Genomic DNA, 16,978 nt, shown 5'->3' on the forward strand with positions numbered 1-16,978 from the left:
GCCACTCCCGCGTATGAGGGAAAGTCGTCGGCTCTCAGCGCCCGCCCTCTTGAGCGCCTACGCGGGAAAGGAGGATCCCAAGAGGGAGGCGCGGTATTGAGGGTCGCTACTTCCGAGAGCCCCGACCGGCTGGGCCGCCAGGGCGGCAACCGTAGCCCCAGAGAGAGGCGTGTCGGGTAGGCCTTACCTGGCCGCGGCCACTCCGGCTCCGGCGCCCCGCCCCCCGCGCCCGGCAGCCTGCGGTTGCGTTTCCTGCGGGCGGGCGCGCGGTGCGCGTGTGGGTATCGGTGATGGCAGTTCGGTAAGTTCTCCGCTGGAGAGAGGGACCTCTGCAGGTTCTGAGGGAGCACGCGTGTGGGACACAAAATGCAGGCGTGAAGAGATTCGCCCAAGTACGTCAGCGCCCGGAGCTTCGAGTGCAGGAGCCCCTAAGCGGCAGCGGGAGGCGGGCCGGTTGCCGTTAGCTGGAACTGAATTGAGCCCCAGTACGAGGAGTGTGGACAGGTGGGTTTTTCTTTCGGCGGTTCATCTGGAAATTCGTCCTTAAATCTGTGGCGGCAGTAAAACGAGCATCCGTGGAACCTTCATCCGCGTTCACTCCTGGCTGAGATTTTGTCTCCCGTCCTGGGTGTTGTTGTGATGAACCGATCAACGGCAACGGCAGACGTTCGCGCCACCGCTTCGCGGTAAGCGTGCATCAGGACAGCCCTCTGCGAAAGACGGCGCTCCACTGCCGGGCCAAGGAAGTAGAATTTCTCCATTTTTCCCGAAAGTGCCTATTAAAGTTGCCTGCATTTTTTTTTAAAGATTTTATTTATTTATTTGACAGAGATCACAGGTAGATAGAGAGGCAGGCAGAGAGAGAGAAAGGGAAGCAGGCTCCCCGCCGAGCAGAGAGCCCGATGCGGGACTCGATCCCAGGACCTGAGATCATGACCTGAGCCGAAGGCAGCGGCTCAACCCACTGAGCCACCCAGGCGCCCTGCCTGCATTTTTTTTTAAAAAAGTTAATTTTGGTTCTTGAACGTTCCCGGAGAGTTTTATTGTAAAACGTTGGCTTCCAATATGAGGTTGTTTTCCTGTGATTTCATATACTTATTTTCTTTTAAAGATTTTATTTGTCGGAGAGCGCAGGCAGGGGCAGCCGCAGGCTGAGGGAGATGCAGGCTCCCCACTGAGCAAAGAGCCTTATGTAGGAGTTGATCCCAAGACTCTGGGCTCATGACCCGAGCAGGAGGCAGAGGCTTAACCGACTGAGCCACCTAGGGGGTCCCTTCCTAGGATTTCATTTAATTGTTTCTTGTAAAGTTGACTTGGGTCTAGAACAGTACCGTCTAATACATATATATAGTGAGGTACAGATGTAATTTTTTTTTTCATTTTATTTATTTTTTTCAGTGTAACAGTATTCATTCTTTTTGCACAACACCCAGTGCTCCATGCAAAACGTGCCCTCCCCATTACCCACCACCTGTTCCCCAACCTCCCACCCCTGACCCTTCAAAACCCTCAGGTTGCCCCAACCTCCCAGATGTAATTTTTTTAAATTTTTTTAGTTGAGTAGCCAACTAAGAACAGTTTGAAGCTGTGAAACTATTTTTAGTGTGTTTAATCAACTTATCCAATTATCAATATAAATTTATAATGAAATTAATGACTCATGAGGTTAATAGAGAACTATTAATGAGAAATTTTACATTTCTTTTCTTTTGTAATAAGTTGCTGGAACCCGGTGTGTAAGTGGATCTCACTGTGGATGCTGAGTTTTCACTGGAAACTCGCCATCTGTATTTAGCTCTCACTGTTTGGCTGTAGAAAAAGATCTCCAAATCCAGATTGTTCAAACATACTGAAAAGTTTTTTTGATACCTGAATCAATTTTATTTCTAAATTCTAATTAATTAAAATAAATTAAGAATGTAGTCCCTCAGTCACACTAGCCACATTGCATGTTCTCAGTACCCAAAGAACCAGCCAGTGCCTGCCTGGTTAGACTGCAAATTTAGACACTTGAATGTTTCTGTATACTTTGTATTGTAGTTCATCGGGAAGCAGGGAAGTGCAAGTTGTCCCATTGTTTATTAGGAATGAGAAGCATTTAGTCAAGGTGCACTTCTCTCATAGTCACAAATTTTTTTGAGGTAATCCTTGGGTGATATTGGCAGCAGGGGAATCTGTTTCCTAACAGCCTTTCATCCAAAGGTTTCACCTCGCTTGTCAGTCTTTGCCTCAATCTGTTTTTACGTGGGAGGGGGCAGGTTACAGAATCCTATTTTTCCTAATTCTGTCATTCCTTCTCCAATCTTTAACTATTAGCGGCTTTCTTTCCCCACCTCCCCTCTCCTCTACTTTTTTTTTTTTTTTTTTGGAGTATCACAATATATTCTTGGACTTTTCTTTCATTCACTATTATTTTGACACTCAAACTGTCCCAAATTTGCCCGAGGGTAGTCCTTTTGAATCCTTTGTTCCTTCAACATGAATCCTTTTAGTCTTTAAACCCTGTTAGTCTTTAAGTGTAAGATAAATCCCCAGTTCACTTTGTCCTTTTTTTTTTTTTTAAAGACTTATTTATTTGGGAAAGAGAACACAAGCAAGGAAGAGGGGCAGAGGGAGAGAAGCATGTGGAATAGGATGTTGAATGGAAGACAGTAGACAAATTAATGCATGTCATGATTTTATATGAAGTTCAAAAACAGGCAAAATTATAGTGTTAGAAGTCAGAATAATACTTCCATTTGGTGAGGAGAAAGGAATAATTTTAGATGAGGCATATGAGTGCTTAGGGGTGGAGAAATTCATGATAATGTACTGTACACTTGTAACTCTACACTTGTTCGAATAATTCAACAAAATGTTTGAAAAATGAACTCAACTATAATTTCCAGATGTTTGAAATGATCAACAAAATGAACATAAAGCATAAGTTAAAAAAAATAATATAAATAAGGAAGTAATTTTTAAAAGGCAACTTTTAAGGGAAAACTAAGAGGTGTGAGTTTTTTTAGAAAAAAAGATAAACTTTGGGCAAAGTCTGATTTAGCATTCTACCTACTCAACATTTTATACCCTCTGGTAAGACTTAGGGGATTGGTCAGATCGCTTACATGAGTGTTTCTTAGCTGCCAGTGAAGTAGAGCAGTATCTGAAATATATGCTGAGTTTATTTTGTTTACCATGGAATTGTTCTAGTGCTTTGGATCAAAAGTTAACTATCACTTTTTAGGCAAATCAGATGTCGGTTTTTCAGGAGCCTTTTGAAATGGTTGTTTTTCTATTCTGTCTTTATCTTTTGCAGAGGTAGTACTGACTTTGCCAAGAAAAATCCTTGGGTGTATCTCTGTGTGTGTTGGGGAAGGCAGAGGATAATATTCCTTATCTGTTCGTATTTTTCCCCTACCACCGAACACCAACTAATAGGATATGGATTTATTGTTTAGTATCTGCTTGGACCTCTGGAATGTGGAAAAATGTAAGGTATTCGGGATTTTCTGTTAGTTCATTGAGCTCTCCTCAGTGCCAAGTGTACTATGTAGCAAAGGGAAGGACCTTCATAAAAATTTGCTTAATGAATGAAGGCAAAAGCCGATATAAGGACTTGAAGGAAGGCAACTGGGCCTATGTGATTTCGCCAGCTGGAGGAGCTCCAAGATGTCTGAATTAAACAGTTTGTGCTAGGGATCCTCAAGACCTCCCTAGTGCTCAGCAATGCAGTAGGACTGAAAAGACTCATGCTGTTAAACCCAGCATGACAGTTTATAGAATATAGATCAGAATCAGCAGAGGGATGAGACATGTGGGATTAATTCCAGAACAAACCAGGCACAAACATCCAAGTGTCTTTCCCCAGCGCAGTCAAATGGGCATTGCTCAATATTCCTAATTATAATGTGTAACATCCCATATGAAATATGGCAACCAAGGAAGCTCACACAGTACATTAGATTATTCAGTTGTACTGCTATAACAAAAAATATTTTAGATTGGGTGGCTGACAACAGAAATTTCTCACAGTTTTGGAGACTGGGAAAATCAGGATCAAAATGGCAGCACAATGGTGTCAGGTGAGGATCTACTTATTGGTTAATAGAAGGCAGTCTTCTCACTGTGTTATCACATGGCAGAAGGAGCAAGGTAGGTCTCTGAGGTCTCATAAAGGCACTCATCCCATAATTGCCTCTCAAAGGCCCCATCTCCAGAAACCATCACATCGGGGATTAGGTTTCAATGTACAAGAGGCAGGGAGGTACAGACATTCAGTCTATAGTCCCTGAGTTTTGGTGTCCAGGTTTTTATTGTGGGTCAGTCCTGTAGACATGTACCCCCAGCATGACTGACTGCAGCCACTTGAGCTGCAGCCGGAATTCAGACTGTTAGAACATTGCCCAGAGCCTCAGGCATAAAACAGATGTTCACCATAAATCACATTGTTAGCATAAACTATTGGTCCGACTGGCAGACGAAAACATTATCAGGCAGGGTATTCCATGGACTCGGGTTGTCTCCCACAGCCCCACCAAGAGTAGGTCTGAAGACAGGTTTTCTCAGGAAAGTGCAGGATTTGAGCACCCAGACCTGCTGAGTTAATCATTTATTGCACACCATTTCATAATCGTTGTCTGGGTATGTTGGCACATAACAATAAGCTCGGGAGTTCAGGCTTTTGATATAGAGTAACCTGTATTCAGGCTACTGGTCTTCCTAATTGGTGATCTTGGGCCAGTGACTGCTTCTGTCTCAGTGTAGGTTGCCTCAACTGTGGAATGACAGTAATGATAACTGTGTTGATAATCATATGAGCTACCACTGCTTCTGGCACGTGATAGGTACTCAGTAAATGACGATTATTATTTGTATTCATGTGGTAAACTCTACAATTTTTAATGGCTTTCACATAATGTAATTTCATTTTCTACAGAGAGCTAATAAATGATGCCTCATGACAGCTGAGTAATGCTTCTTTCTTAGAGACTGATGTTGTGTGGCAAGGTTCCACTGCTGCTTACTAAAGAAGAATTGAGATTGACCTCTAAGCTCAGACACTGTCTTAAAGGACTTTGAGAACAAAAAGGGTTCAGGCAGATTTTACTGTCATACCTACAGGATGCCACCTGTTGATCTTTTCTCTTGTGGTAAGTCCTTATTGAGGCTCCTGCCAGAGACTGTTTTACCGGGCCTATAAACAACCTGTCTTGTGGTCAGGGTCTAAGCAATCCTGTTTCTATGCTGTCTAGGAGAGAGGCTTGAGTAGATAAGAACATCCTGATGTCTATATCCTGAGATTTGAAAAGCAGGGGTGAGGATGGGTATTTTTGTGGGAGAGGGTCTGCTTAATCCCATGATGAGATTCATTATTGTTGGCCAAAGAAAACAACAGCTTTACCTCTCTGAACTTTAAATTTCTTTTTCCGTAAAGTGGAATTATTAAACTCTCCTTCCAAAGCTCAGAAACCTTTTTCTGATTTCAGATGAGGCAGGCTGCTTGGGTATTTCATGCCAACAGCATTTGTGTCAATTTAGAATCTGTGGAGTAGCTTCTAGCCTGAGTGGGAATTTGGGGGAGCCTAGGTTCTCAGGTTTTATTTCTTCTCCCCAAGGTCACCTTTCTCAAGACTCTTTCTGTCTTCGTGAGGAGCAGTCAGAAGGGGAAAGGATAAGGACCAGATGTCTAACAAATTTTTCTCGGGTAAGTAGGAAATTTATTCTTTTATAAAAGTACATGCTTCTTCCTGCCAGGTAGATATGTTTTCTTGTAGTGCAACAGTTTCTTTATGTATACAGGGCCTGTCGAGGGACTGAGTACCCAGTTAAATTTCCTCAGGTTTTAGGATTTTTTTATGCGGTTGACAGAAGACATAGGGAAATGATACTGTTACCCCACTGTTTACTAATTCAGTCCAACTGCCCTCCACACTGATTGTGTGCTCTCAGTGTGCTATGATACATTGTGAGGGAGTGGACATGTGTTTCTCAGAATGTGTGCTGTTGCTAGAGGAATGATTCATTTATTTGCCAGCATTTATGGTGTCTGTAATGTACTCAGTCAGTTGGGAAGAATAGAAAGTGTACAGTGTATTTGTGGTGAGATACATTCAGCTGGGTGAAAGAGGTGCTCTTAAAGTTACATGACTGGATGAGGTCCCCAGTGAGTATGTGTGGATAGGAGAAGCCGTGGGAGAGATGATGGGAGAACATGGAACACTGTCTAAGCTTTGGGTCTCCCATTCTCTTTCTCCAGTGAACATGGGTTTAGATGGCGTCTACCTGATGCTGGGATGTTTGTGATGGTTTAGGACCCAGGGACCTTGGAGGATGTGGCTGTGGAATTCACCCAGGAGGAGTGGACTTTGCTGGATCAAACCCAGAGAGGGCTGTGCAGAGATGTGATGCTGGAGAACTACAACAGCCTGACTGCAATAGGTAAGGTTGGGGCCAGGCCCTCATTTAGCTTTGTCTGGAACAAATCTTTTTTTAAGTGACTGTATTCTAGATTCTGTGCTGACTCATGGGAGTGCAATGGTAAAAAGCAGATATTGTTTCTGTTCTTTTTTTTTTTTTTTTTAAAGATTTTTATTTATTTACTTGACAGACAGAGATCACAAGTAGGCAGAGAGGCAGGCAGAGAGAGTGAGAGGGAAGCAGGCTCCCTGCTGAGCAGAGAGCCCGATGTGGGACTCGATCCCAGGACCCCGAGATCATGACCTGAGCCGAAGGCAGCGGCTTAAACCACTGAGCCACCCAGGCGCCCCTGTTTCTGTTCTTGTAGATCTTATCGTGACGTGACTTCCTCTTGAAAATGAAAATTTGTTTGTTGCTCTGGTTTTATTTTCTGTATGGATTGAAAGGCTTAGGACTTCAAAAATGTTTCCGAATACAAGTTTGAGCCTGGGTTTCAGGGGAAAGATCAGCACCCCTTTTGGTGAACAGTGAGAGAGTATGTGTTTGCATTTTAGTTTCATTTGAAAGTTTTTTGGTCTGAAAAACAAAGAAAGTTTATTGGTTTGAAAAGTTTGTCACAAACATTTTATTGTTTCTCAAGTTATACCTGACAGTATTTGGTATCCCTAGAGAGCAGAATCTTGGTCTTGACATGGATTTGTCATCCCTTGCATGTTCTTCTATCAAGCTGTTTTCTCTGAGAGCCAGGTACCATATGTGCAGACCAGGTCTGATCCTTCAGGTGGAGCAAAAAGGAGAGCAGAGGATAGTAGGAAGGGTTCTGCAAGGTAAAGGAAAAGGGAGAGATGATTTCTTTATGAAAAATAGCAGGAGTCCATGAGACCTGCGGTCTATTTGGAAACGTTAAATAGGAAGCTTTTGAAGATGGATTTTTCCTGAGAATGCTGGTCCCTTTGATTTTTGTGGTTCCTTGGGTACTTTAGACTTCTCTTTAACTTTTCGTCCACTTTTCTGAAACTTCCTTTTGGCCTGACAGATCTATTTTGCATTTAGCTCTTTATTCATTTCCTTTCATTCTTTGCTTTCCTGGTTACACTGCTTTCTTTTCACCATTAGTCTCAACATTTATAGAATCATTTCTTAGAAAAGCACCTACCAACTTCACCAGCACCTTATTGTTGCCAAACTCTTAATATAGTCAGAATTCTCAATCTCTGTATATTCATTTCTTTTTATTTTATATTTTAAGTCAATCTTCAAAAGTAAGTAGACAACATTGGCCTCTTTTTTTTTTTAACTTTCCTTCCATCATTTATTTCTCCAAGACCTTAATGTTTTTTTTTTTAATCTTATTTCAGATTGGGAGATTTGTCTTAATACCAAATGGTCAGCACCTCAGCAGAATATTTTGCAGGGGAAAACACCCAATGTGGTAGAAATGGTAAGATCGACAGTGTGTAATTCCTTGCCTTCCACACCAGTGGAAGATTGGAAATTCCATAAGATAGAAAAGCAACATGATAAGCATAACAGACGTTTGGGGCTAGTGTTACTCATCCCAAAAGAAACTTTTTTCTTACAGGTTTCTGAGCCTTACGAATTTGACAAACCCTTTAAATACATAATTGAGATAAAGTTTTGGATAAGTAATTTCATCTCAGTCGATTACCAGCTAAACTCTGTAAGAATCCTTGTGAAAGTAAAGACTACAACAGAACTTTTTAGCAGAATGGTCACTTCATTCTGCTTGAAAGCACTGAGGTCTGGAACCATGCATTGCATGCAGTGAAAATGGAAGAAAAAAATACAAAAACTTCAGTCATACTCATTTATTTACTGTGTAGTATAACAGAATTCAAGGCAGTGGGGAGGATCTCTGAATGTAATAAAGCTGGAGAACTTTTATAAGTCATGACTGATCTCTTCATCAACAGGAGAGAAGCCATATTGGAGAGGAATTGTTTATTTTTCACCATTGGGAAGAAGCCTTGAGTGAACACTCCTTTAAGATTTATAGAGTACTCACATTAGAAAGAAAACTTGTGAGTGCAACCAGTGTGTAAAAGCATTCACAAAGAACTCTGCCCTTAATCTACACAATAAAACCCATAATGGAGAAAAACCTCCTAAGTGTAAGCAGTGTGAAACAGTTTTCAGCCAAAATCCATATCTGGTCACAAGAAGACTTACACTCAAACCCTTTAAATCCACGGACTGTGGGAAAGGCATTCCTTCTTCCTTACACCTTAGAGAATGTTTAAGAATTCATAGTGGAGAAAGGCCACATACCCTTAAAGAATGTAGGAAAGCTTTTTCTCATTCTACAAGCCTTTTTGTACATACGCAAATGAACAATAGAAAAAAGTCTTAAAAATCTTAATGTGGGAAAACCTTTATTTGATCTTGTCTTATTCATCATTTAAGAACTCAGAGTGAACTGATGCCTACGGAATGTAAGAAATTTGAGAAAGCCTTTCCTTGTTCCCCAAACCTTGCTTAAATTATACAACTTCATATGAGAAACACTGTGTTTTCAAGGAGTGTAGTAAAGAGTTTACTTGTTTCCCAAAACTTAATATTCACATGTGAGTTCATGCTGGAGCAAACCCATATGAGTGTAGTAAATAACCTGAAAACCTTCACCGATTCTGCAGGTCTTATAAAACACAAAATAACTCACACTGGCAAGAAGCCTTATGTTTGTAAGGAAGGTCGGAAAGCCTTTAGTAACTCATCTTGCTTTAAAAGTCACATGCAAACTCTAAAACCCTGTAATGGTAAGCAGTGTGGGAAAGCCTTTATTTGATCCTCATTTCTTATTCAACATTTAGGAACTCACAGTGTAGAAAGACCTTTTGAATGTAAGGAAATAATGGGAAAGTATAGAAAGACCTGAATGTAAGGAAATATGGGAAATCCTTTAGATGTTCCTCATACTTTAGTCAACATAACACATACTGGAGAGAAGCCTTACGTAAAAAATGTGAGAGAGCCTTCACTGTTTCATCAGGCTTTATAGTACACATGAGAACTCACACTGGTGGATGACCTTTTGAATGTAAGGACTGTGGGAAACCCTTTACTCAGTCTACATACTTTTTTTTTTAAGATTTTATTTATTATTTGTTAGAACACAAGGAGAGAGAACAACAGGCAGAGGGAGGAGCAGACTCCCCGCTGAGCAAGGAGACTGATGCAGGACTGGATCCCAGGACTCTGGGATCATGACTTGAGCTGAAGGCAGATACTTAGCCAACTCAGCCACCCATGTGTCTCTCAGTCCACATATCTTATTCAACATTTAAGAACTCACAGTGGAGAAAAGCCATACATAGATGAGGAATGTGGGAAAACCTTTACTACTACATGCCTTACTGAATGTATAATATTTCCCTCTTGAGAGAAGTTTGTGCTTGCAAAGAATATGGGCAAATCTTTAATACTTTCTCTTAGAAAGCACAGACTAATTCACAGTGAAGGTAACCTTATTAATGAGGAATGTAGGAAACCTTTAGCTCTGCCTTATACTTTACTATTCAGCTGTGATTTCACAGGTATGAAAGATCTTATAAATGTAAAATGTGTTGGATTTTTAAAAAAAATTTTAATCCCCCACTTCGGGAAACTATGAAAGCACACATTAAGAGAGATCCCATGAGTGAAAGGGTTATAGAAAAGCCTTTGATTGTTCTTTGTTATTAGGAAACATAATTTACACTGGAGAGGAACTGTAAATTGTAATTGTAGGGAATGTGGAAAAGACTATGCCAATTTATGTTACATAATAAGTCACATTGGAGAGATTCTTTGTGAATGTAAAAACTGTTTTCAGTAAATATCTTACATATATTTATAAAAATTGAAGTCCTAAAGGGTTTTTTTAAGTGAAAAACCTTTGTGGGACACCTGGGTGGCTCAGTCAGTTAAGTGTCTGCCTTTGGCTCAGGTCATGATCTCAGGGTCCTGGGATCAAAAGTCCCGTATCAGGCTCTCTCCTCAGCGAGGAGCCTGGGTCTCCCTCTTCCTGCTGCTCCCCCTGCTTGTGTGCTCTCTCTCTCAGATAAATAAATGAAATCTTTTTAAAAATTGTTTTGTTACAGAAGATTTTTGAATAAAACCTAAAAGTGTTAAAAGATTTGGGAAAGTTTTAGAGTGCAAATCTTCAGTTATTGCATACAGAAAAATTCATGCTGGAAAAGAAAATCCATTGTTTAAAATGAGTTGTCTGTGTATGTGTGTATCTTTTCTCAAAGTAGACCAGTAGTTTTAAAGACCAATGATGTTGAACATCTTTTCACATACTTGTCATCCATTTATCTTTGGTGAAATGTATGTTCAAATATTTTTTTTTCTTGTTAGAGGGTTTATTATGGTATAATTGCCATGCAGTAGACTACATATTTTAAGTGTATGACTTAAGTTTTGATGTATACACACATCCATGAAATTAATCACTAGCAATGAACAAATAGAATTTGAAATTGCAAACACAATAGTATTTATATTAGCACAACAAAATATATGCATCGTCTATGTGGGGAAAACTACAAAACTCTCATGAATTAAATCAAAGAACCAAATAAATGGAGAGAGGTTTAATGTTCATGGATAGGCTCTGTATGGTCAAGATGTTAGTTCTTCCCAACCTGACTAATTGATTCAGTCCAATCAAAATTCCAGCAATTTATTTTGTGGATATTGACAAACTGATTCTTACGTTTATATGGAGATGCAAAGATGCAGAATAGACAACACAATATTGAAGGAGAACAAAGTTGGCGGTCTGAAACTACCTGGCTTCAGGACTTAATAGAAACCTACATCAAGTCAGCTGGTGTTGGTAAATGAATAGACAGATTGATGGAACAGAAGAGATTGCTGAGAAATAGGCCCACATAAGTAGTCAGCTTATCTTTGACAGAGGAACAAAGGCAGTGGAATGGAGTAAAGATAATTCTTTCCAACAAATGAGACTGGAACTATTAGACATACCCATACAAAAGAATGAATCTAGACACTGAACACTCTTCATAAAAACATAAAACTGAAGGCTTGATCCATAAATTGATAATCTGGACTTCATTAAAATTAAAAACTTGGGCTCTGTGAAAGACCTTGTAAAGAGAATGAGAAGACAAGCACAGGTTGGGAGAAAATCTTTGCAGAAGACACATTTGGATAAAGGACCATTATCCAGAATATACAAGCAACTCTTAAAACTCAGCAGTAAGAAATAGCCTATCAAAAGTGGGCCAAAGACCTTAACAGATACTCCTCCACAGAAGATGTACAATGGCAAATAAGCATTTATGAAAAGATGCTCCGCATCATATCAGAAAAGTACAAGTCAGAATGAGATACCACCACATATCTGAGAATGCCCTAGATCTGGAACACTGACAGCACCAAATGCTGCTTTGCTGGTGGGAATACAAAATTGTACAGCTGCTTTGGAATAGTTTGGTGGTTTCTTATGGAATTAAACATACTCTTACCAGATGATCCAGTATCCAGAGTCCTTGGTATTTAGCCAAAGAAGTTGAAACTTATGTTCATTCAGAAACCAACACATGCATGGTGTTTCAGGGGTTTTTCTTTTTTTGCACATGAATGTTTATAGCAGTTTTATTCCTCATTGCAAAACGTAGGTGAATGAATGTCTTCAGTAGGTAAATGAATAAACTGATGCATCCAGACAATGGAATATCCAGCAGTTAAAAGGAATGAGCTAACAGGCCTTGAAAAGACTTGGAAGTACCTGAAGTGCATATTACTAAATGAAAGAAGCCCATATGGAAGGGTTATGTACTGTGTGATTCCAACTCTGTGACATCCTGAAACAGGCAGAACTATGGAGATCAGTGGTGGTTGGTTTGGGGGAGGGGCGGCTTAGGGTATGAATAGGCAAAGCACAAGGAATTTTGAAGGCAGTGAAATACCTTGTATGATAACTATAATGGTGAGTATGTCATTCTATATTTGTCCAGACCTTAGAATGCACAACACAAGTGAACCCTGAGGGACTATGGGTGATGATAATGTGTTCATCAGTTGTAACAAATTTACCACTCTGGTGTGAAATGTTAGTAATGGTGAGGTTATCCATGTGTGGGGGCGGGAGTATATGGGAAGTCTCTACCTTGCTGTTCCATTGTGAACCTAAAGCTGTTAGGGGGAAAAAACTGTTAAAGTGAATAGAGACCTTTGAATCTCCAAACTTTGGGCAGGGAGCAAGATGAAATAGGTCTAAAAAACCAGTCCATTAAAAATACAGTCCTATGGGAAAGCAGGTATGGTTCAGGTAGCAGAACTCCACAGAGAATCACTCCTATGATGTAGTACTGCTCCTTAAGAAAGGAATAGACAAGATGTTCCTGTCTTTCAGAATTGCTGTGGATCATTGGCTGCATTCCTCCTACTCCTTCCTTTTTTAATGATAAGCAGCAGCATTTTATTTTTTTAAAGGTTGTTTAGTTGTTTGTTTTTTTTAATAATCTGTATACTCAGTGTAGGGTTTGAACTCAAAACCCTGAGATGAAGAGTCACATGCTCTTGTGACTGAGCCAGCCAGGCATCCCCCCGCCCCTTTCTTAACATGAATGTCTGATTATCCTTTTCTCTTCTAACAATTACATACATATATATTGCATGTGGGGGGAGTAAATGACTTGTCTCTTTACGTCTCTTTACTTCACAAATCTTCAAATCAAGAGGGACATACTCAGACCAAACCCAAGCATTGGACCTGATTTAGATGTTAAGTTTTAGGCATAGAGCTTGAGTCTGATACTATGGGCACAAGATTTTGGCATGGTTTTCATAGGCAGTGACTACTTGTGTATATGGAAGACAAATAATTCTTGGCAGGCTGTGATGATTTTAAAACAGAGCCCCAAAATTCTTTGACACTGTTCCCTCCCCTTGAACCTGGGCCTACTTTTGACCTTTTCTGAGAGGAGTAAATATAAATGGTGCCATTTAATTTCCCAATCTAGGTCATAAAAGGCCATGCAGTTCTCTCCTGGTTATCTTGGCATCTTCCTCTGCTGGGACACTCCCAGTTGGTATGCTTCCCTTGGAAACAAGCAGTCATTCTTTGACATGCCAGGGCTAACTGGAGATGATGCTCTTAATGGTCAGCTGCTGTTCTCAGCCCTCTAGCTATTTCAAGGAAGGCAACCAGATGCATGTGTGAGTCTACAGATAACTCTAGGCCTTTGTCTTTGGAGTCACCTTGAGCTGTGTGATTTTTCCCAGGTAAGGCCCTGGTCTTTGTAGGGCAGAGATAATCCATTCATTCCCTTTGTATCTTGTCCAAATTCCTAACTCATGATCTGTGAAAATAATAAAATGATGGGGAGTCCACACCAGCAGTTTTCAAATTTTTTTATCTTGGGACTCTTGTATACTCTTTAAAATTGAGCATACAAAACATTGTATCTTTTGAGTATTTGACATGTTAGAATTTAAGAGAGATTTTTCAAATATTTATGATTCATTTCATAATATACATATTTATGAAAAATAACTATGAAATGAAAGCCAAAAAAATGTGAGAAGTGAGAGTCTCTTCTTGACCAAACTTTAGTAAGTCTCCTGAACCTTTTCCTAGGTCTATCGGTACTCTTATTAAATCCAGTTTTAACAAGAGCCCTGCTAAGTCAGTTTAGCAAGCTTTCCCTTATCCTCTGTCCTTCAGGTGATTTCTGATCCCCCCAGCCTGTCTTCAGCAAAGATTCTGTTAGGTCAGTTAGCCAGAATCCCTAAACCCTCTTGTTTCCTCTTAGTAATTTTCCATCCACTGACCCCTGTTCTGCTCCTTGGCTGTAAGTTCCCACTTACCATGCTGTATTTGAGCTTGAGCCCATTCTCCCCCACTGTAAAGTCTTGTTGCAGTGATCCCCGTACCTATCGCCATGGCTGAAAAAAGTCTACCTCACTGTCTTTAACAGGTGTCACAAAGTATTTTTTTTTCCTTTCCAGATGAGTGACAAGCTTGGTCAAAAGATTATTTTGTCTAGCTTAATTGATGAGAGCTGGAGTCTCATAGGTGCTTCTGCATTGTTTTTTGCCTTAAGTTATTTTAGATGAAGTATATATAGAAAATTTGGCTTCAGTGAGATACATAGGTAGAAAAGAGAAGAATTTTCAGATAATTTTGACTCTTTGATATCCTGCCAAATTCAACTAATAGTAGTTTCTTAAAGATTTAGTTGCACCGTGAAGTATGAAATTCTGAGTGAACTCTTCCTAGTTTGTTATATTAAAATCCATTGGGTTTTTGTTGTTTTTTTTTTTTTTGCACATTGGATATTTTACCCATACGTGATTTTGTGCCTTCATGTGTCACTTGTATAGGAGATAGTTCACTACATTTATAGATATTTTTCAAATGGTGACTTACTCTCCAGCAAGCATCATGCACTAATATAATTTGATCATAGCAGAAAGGTTTGTAAATGTTGACAAACTGCCAACATTATGGTTGCAGATGTATACATTTTCCAGATTTTTTTCTCATGCCTCAAAGGCATTTTTAAGGAAAGTTGGATTTTTTGTTTATCATGAGTATATGTCAACGAAGAATACAGTGTTTGTAGCACTTGATGCCACTGCCTTGATTTCTGCCAAGGAGCCAACACTTTATCCACCATTACTTTCATATCATCAGTATAAATGTTAACATGATGAAATGGTAAATAATAGAACTGTTATAATAATAGTTTTGGCCTCACAGACTACCTGAAAGTGTTTTGCGGTCTCAGTCTGGCAACCACATTTTGAGAACTGCTGTTAATATATCACTATGTTTGGGATGATTTGTTACACAGCAATAGTGATCATAACAGACTTACTCTCTTTTTTTCTTTTTTATGATTAGTCTCTTCAATGGTCTAGACAGTTAACTTGGAAAATTCCAGGGTCCCATTGTGCTTCAGAATTTGGCTTGCTTTTTGCCCAGGTAGAGCTTGGGTGTTAAGGGTTCAGACTGGAGCCTGACTGCCAGAGTGTGGGTCCTGCCCTTGTTGCTTTTGAGCTATGTGTTTAGGGTACTTCCCTTAGCCTCTCCTAAGCCTCATTTCCATTTGCTAAATGAGATCATTAATAAGGGAAATGATTTGTTACCAGATGTCAGTGGAAACTTTCTAACAGTCATGCCCTCGCAAGGGCTGGTGAGAGCTCCCCATTATTTTGCGCTTACTGTATGCTGTGAAATGCCCTGAAGGCTTTCCGTGGACTGAGAGTCATTTCATCTTCATTACAACTCTGAGCAGCCACTGTTCTTATTCTACTTATGTGATTTATGTGACATGAAATATGCACCATCATTTCTGGTGGATTCTAGCTCAGTGTTTTCAGTTTAAAGCATCCAGTTTTTTGAGCTAACAGAGGAACCCTAGCCACTGACTCCAGGCTTTCTGGTCTCATCGAGATTAACAGCAGCCAAATTCTGTTCCTCTGGATTCTGTCTTACAAGTGGCCAGATTTTCAGAATTACTGTGTTCCCCTCGGTAGAGAACTCATAGTTCAATAGAACACAGATATCTCCACACAGAAACCCATTGTTGATGTTGCATCTGACCCAGAACTGCCAGCAGAACTGAATCTGCCCCCTTGCTCTCAAAATGTGGCCATCTGCTAATTGTAAAGAATGTGAGGGGCGCCTGGGTGGCTCAGTGGGTTAAGCCGCTGCCTTCGGCTCAGGTCATGATCTCAGGGTCCTGGGATCGAGTCCCGCATCGGGCTCTCTGCTCAGCGGGGAGCCTGCTTCCCTCTCTCTCTCTCTCTGCCTGCCTCTCTGCCTTGTTGTGATTTCTCTCTGTCAAAAAATAAAAAATAAAATCTTTAAAAAAAAAAAAAGAATGTGAAACATACATTCAGGCAAAAGTGATAGCAGATAGTCATAGGCTGGGCCTTGATAGGAGTGAAAACTAGCCCATGGTTTTGCAGCTAAGACTGAATAATTTTTTATGAGTTTTCTGAATAATTTTAATTTTTATCTCATTTTCAATTCTCCCATTTCTTTTCCCTCTCTTGTTGTGGAAATTACACAGGCAATTTCATCCTTCCAATTGTACGTGCACATTGTGTACAGTCTTAAGCATCAGATATTCTGGAATATCAGCATGATAATAATTAAGCACATGACTTTATTATTAAGCCACTTACTCTGCAGATCCGAAAAATGAACATGAAAACCCCCGTGGCTGGCACCAGAGACCTTTTAAATCACAGTAAAATCATACCAGGATAAGGCTGACCTTTTTTGCTTCTCATTTTGCTTTTTAGTAATCATTCTACAAATTCAGTCACAAATAGAAGGGATATTTCCTTTTCTCCACTGTTTCGGCACCTGTAACAGTACAAGTGGTTTAATTTCAGATTGTCACAGTTATATGTGTTGGTTTTCAGGAATTTCAAAAAAAAATGCAAAATTAATAATTGTTTAAACTGAGTCCGACCTCAGTGGAGACTTGTTTTGGTTAGGAAGGTAGGAGGGGCAGTGACCTCACGGGTGAATCCATAATGGCTTAGAAGTGAGGTTTGTGCCCCTTTTCCTTTGTCGCTCAGTCCCTTT

General features: G+C 40.1%; 1 protein-coding gene across 1 annotated transcript in view; it reads left to right on the forward strand.

The window, feature by feature from the left end:
- The window catches only part of ZNF177 (zinc finger protein 177), a 31,338-nt gene continuing 14,360 nt past the window's right edge, over positions 1 to 16,978 (forward strand). Inside the window, exons 1-4 of the mRNA XM_045992162.1 lie at positions 1 to 686; positions 4,969 to 5,132; positions 5,598 to 5,686; positions 6,294 to 6,420. Of these exons, the coding sequence (XP_045848118.1) occupies positions 5,665 to 5,686; positions 6,294 to 6,420 (149 nt within the window). The 5' untranslated portion in view covers positions 1 to 686; positions 4,969 to 5,132; positions 5,598 to 5,664. The remainder of the gene's footprint in view (positions 687 to 4,968; positions 5,133 to 5,597; positions 5,687 to 6,293; positions 6,421 to 16,978) is intronic.

This window comes from Meles meles, chromosome 20 (assembly GCF_922984935.1).
Source record: "Meles meles chromosome 20, mMelMel3.1 paternal haplotype, whole genome shotgun sequence".
NCBI classification, from domain to species: domain Eukaryota; kingdom Metazoa; phylum Chordata; class Mammalia; order Carnivora; family Mustelidae; genus Meles; species Meles meles.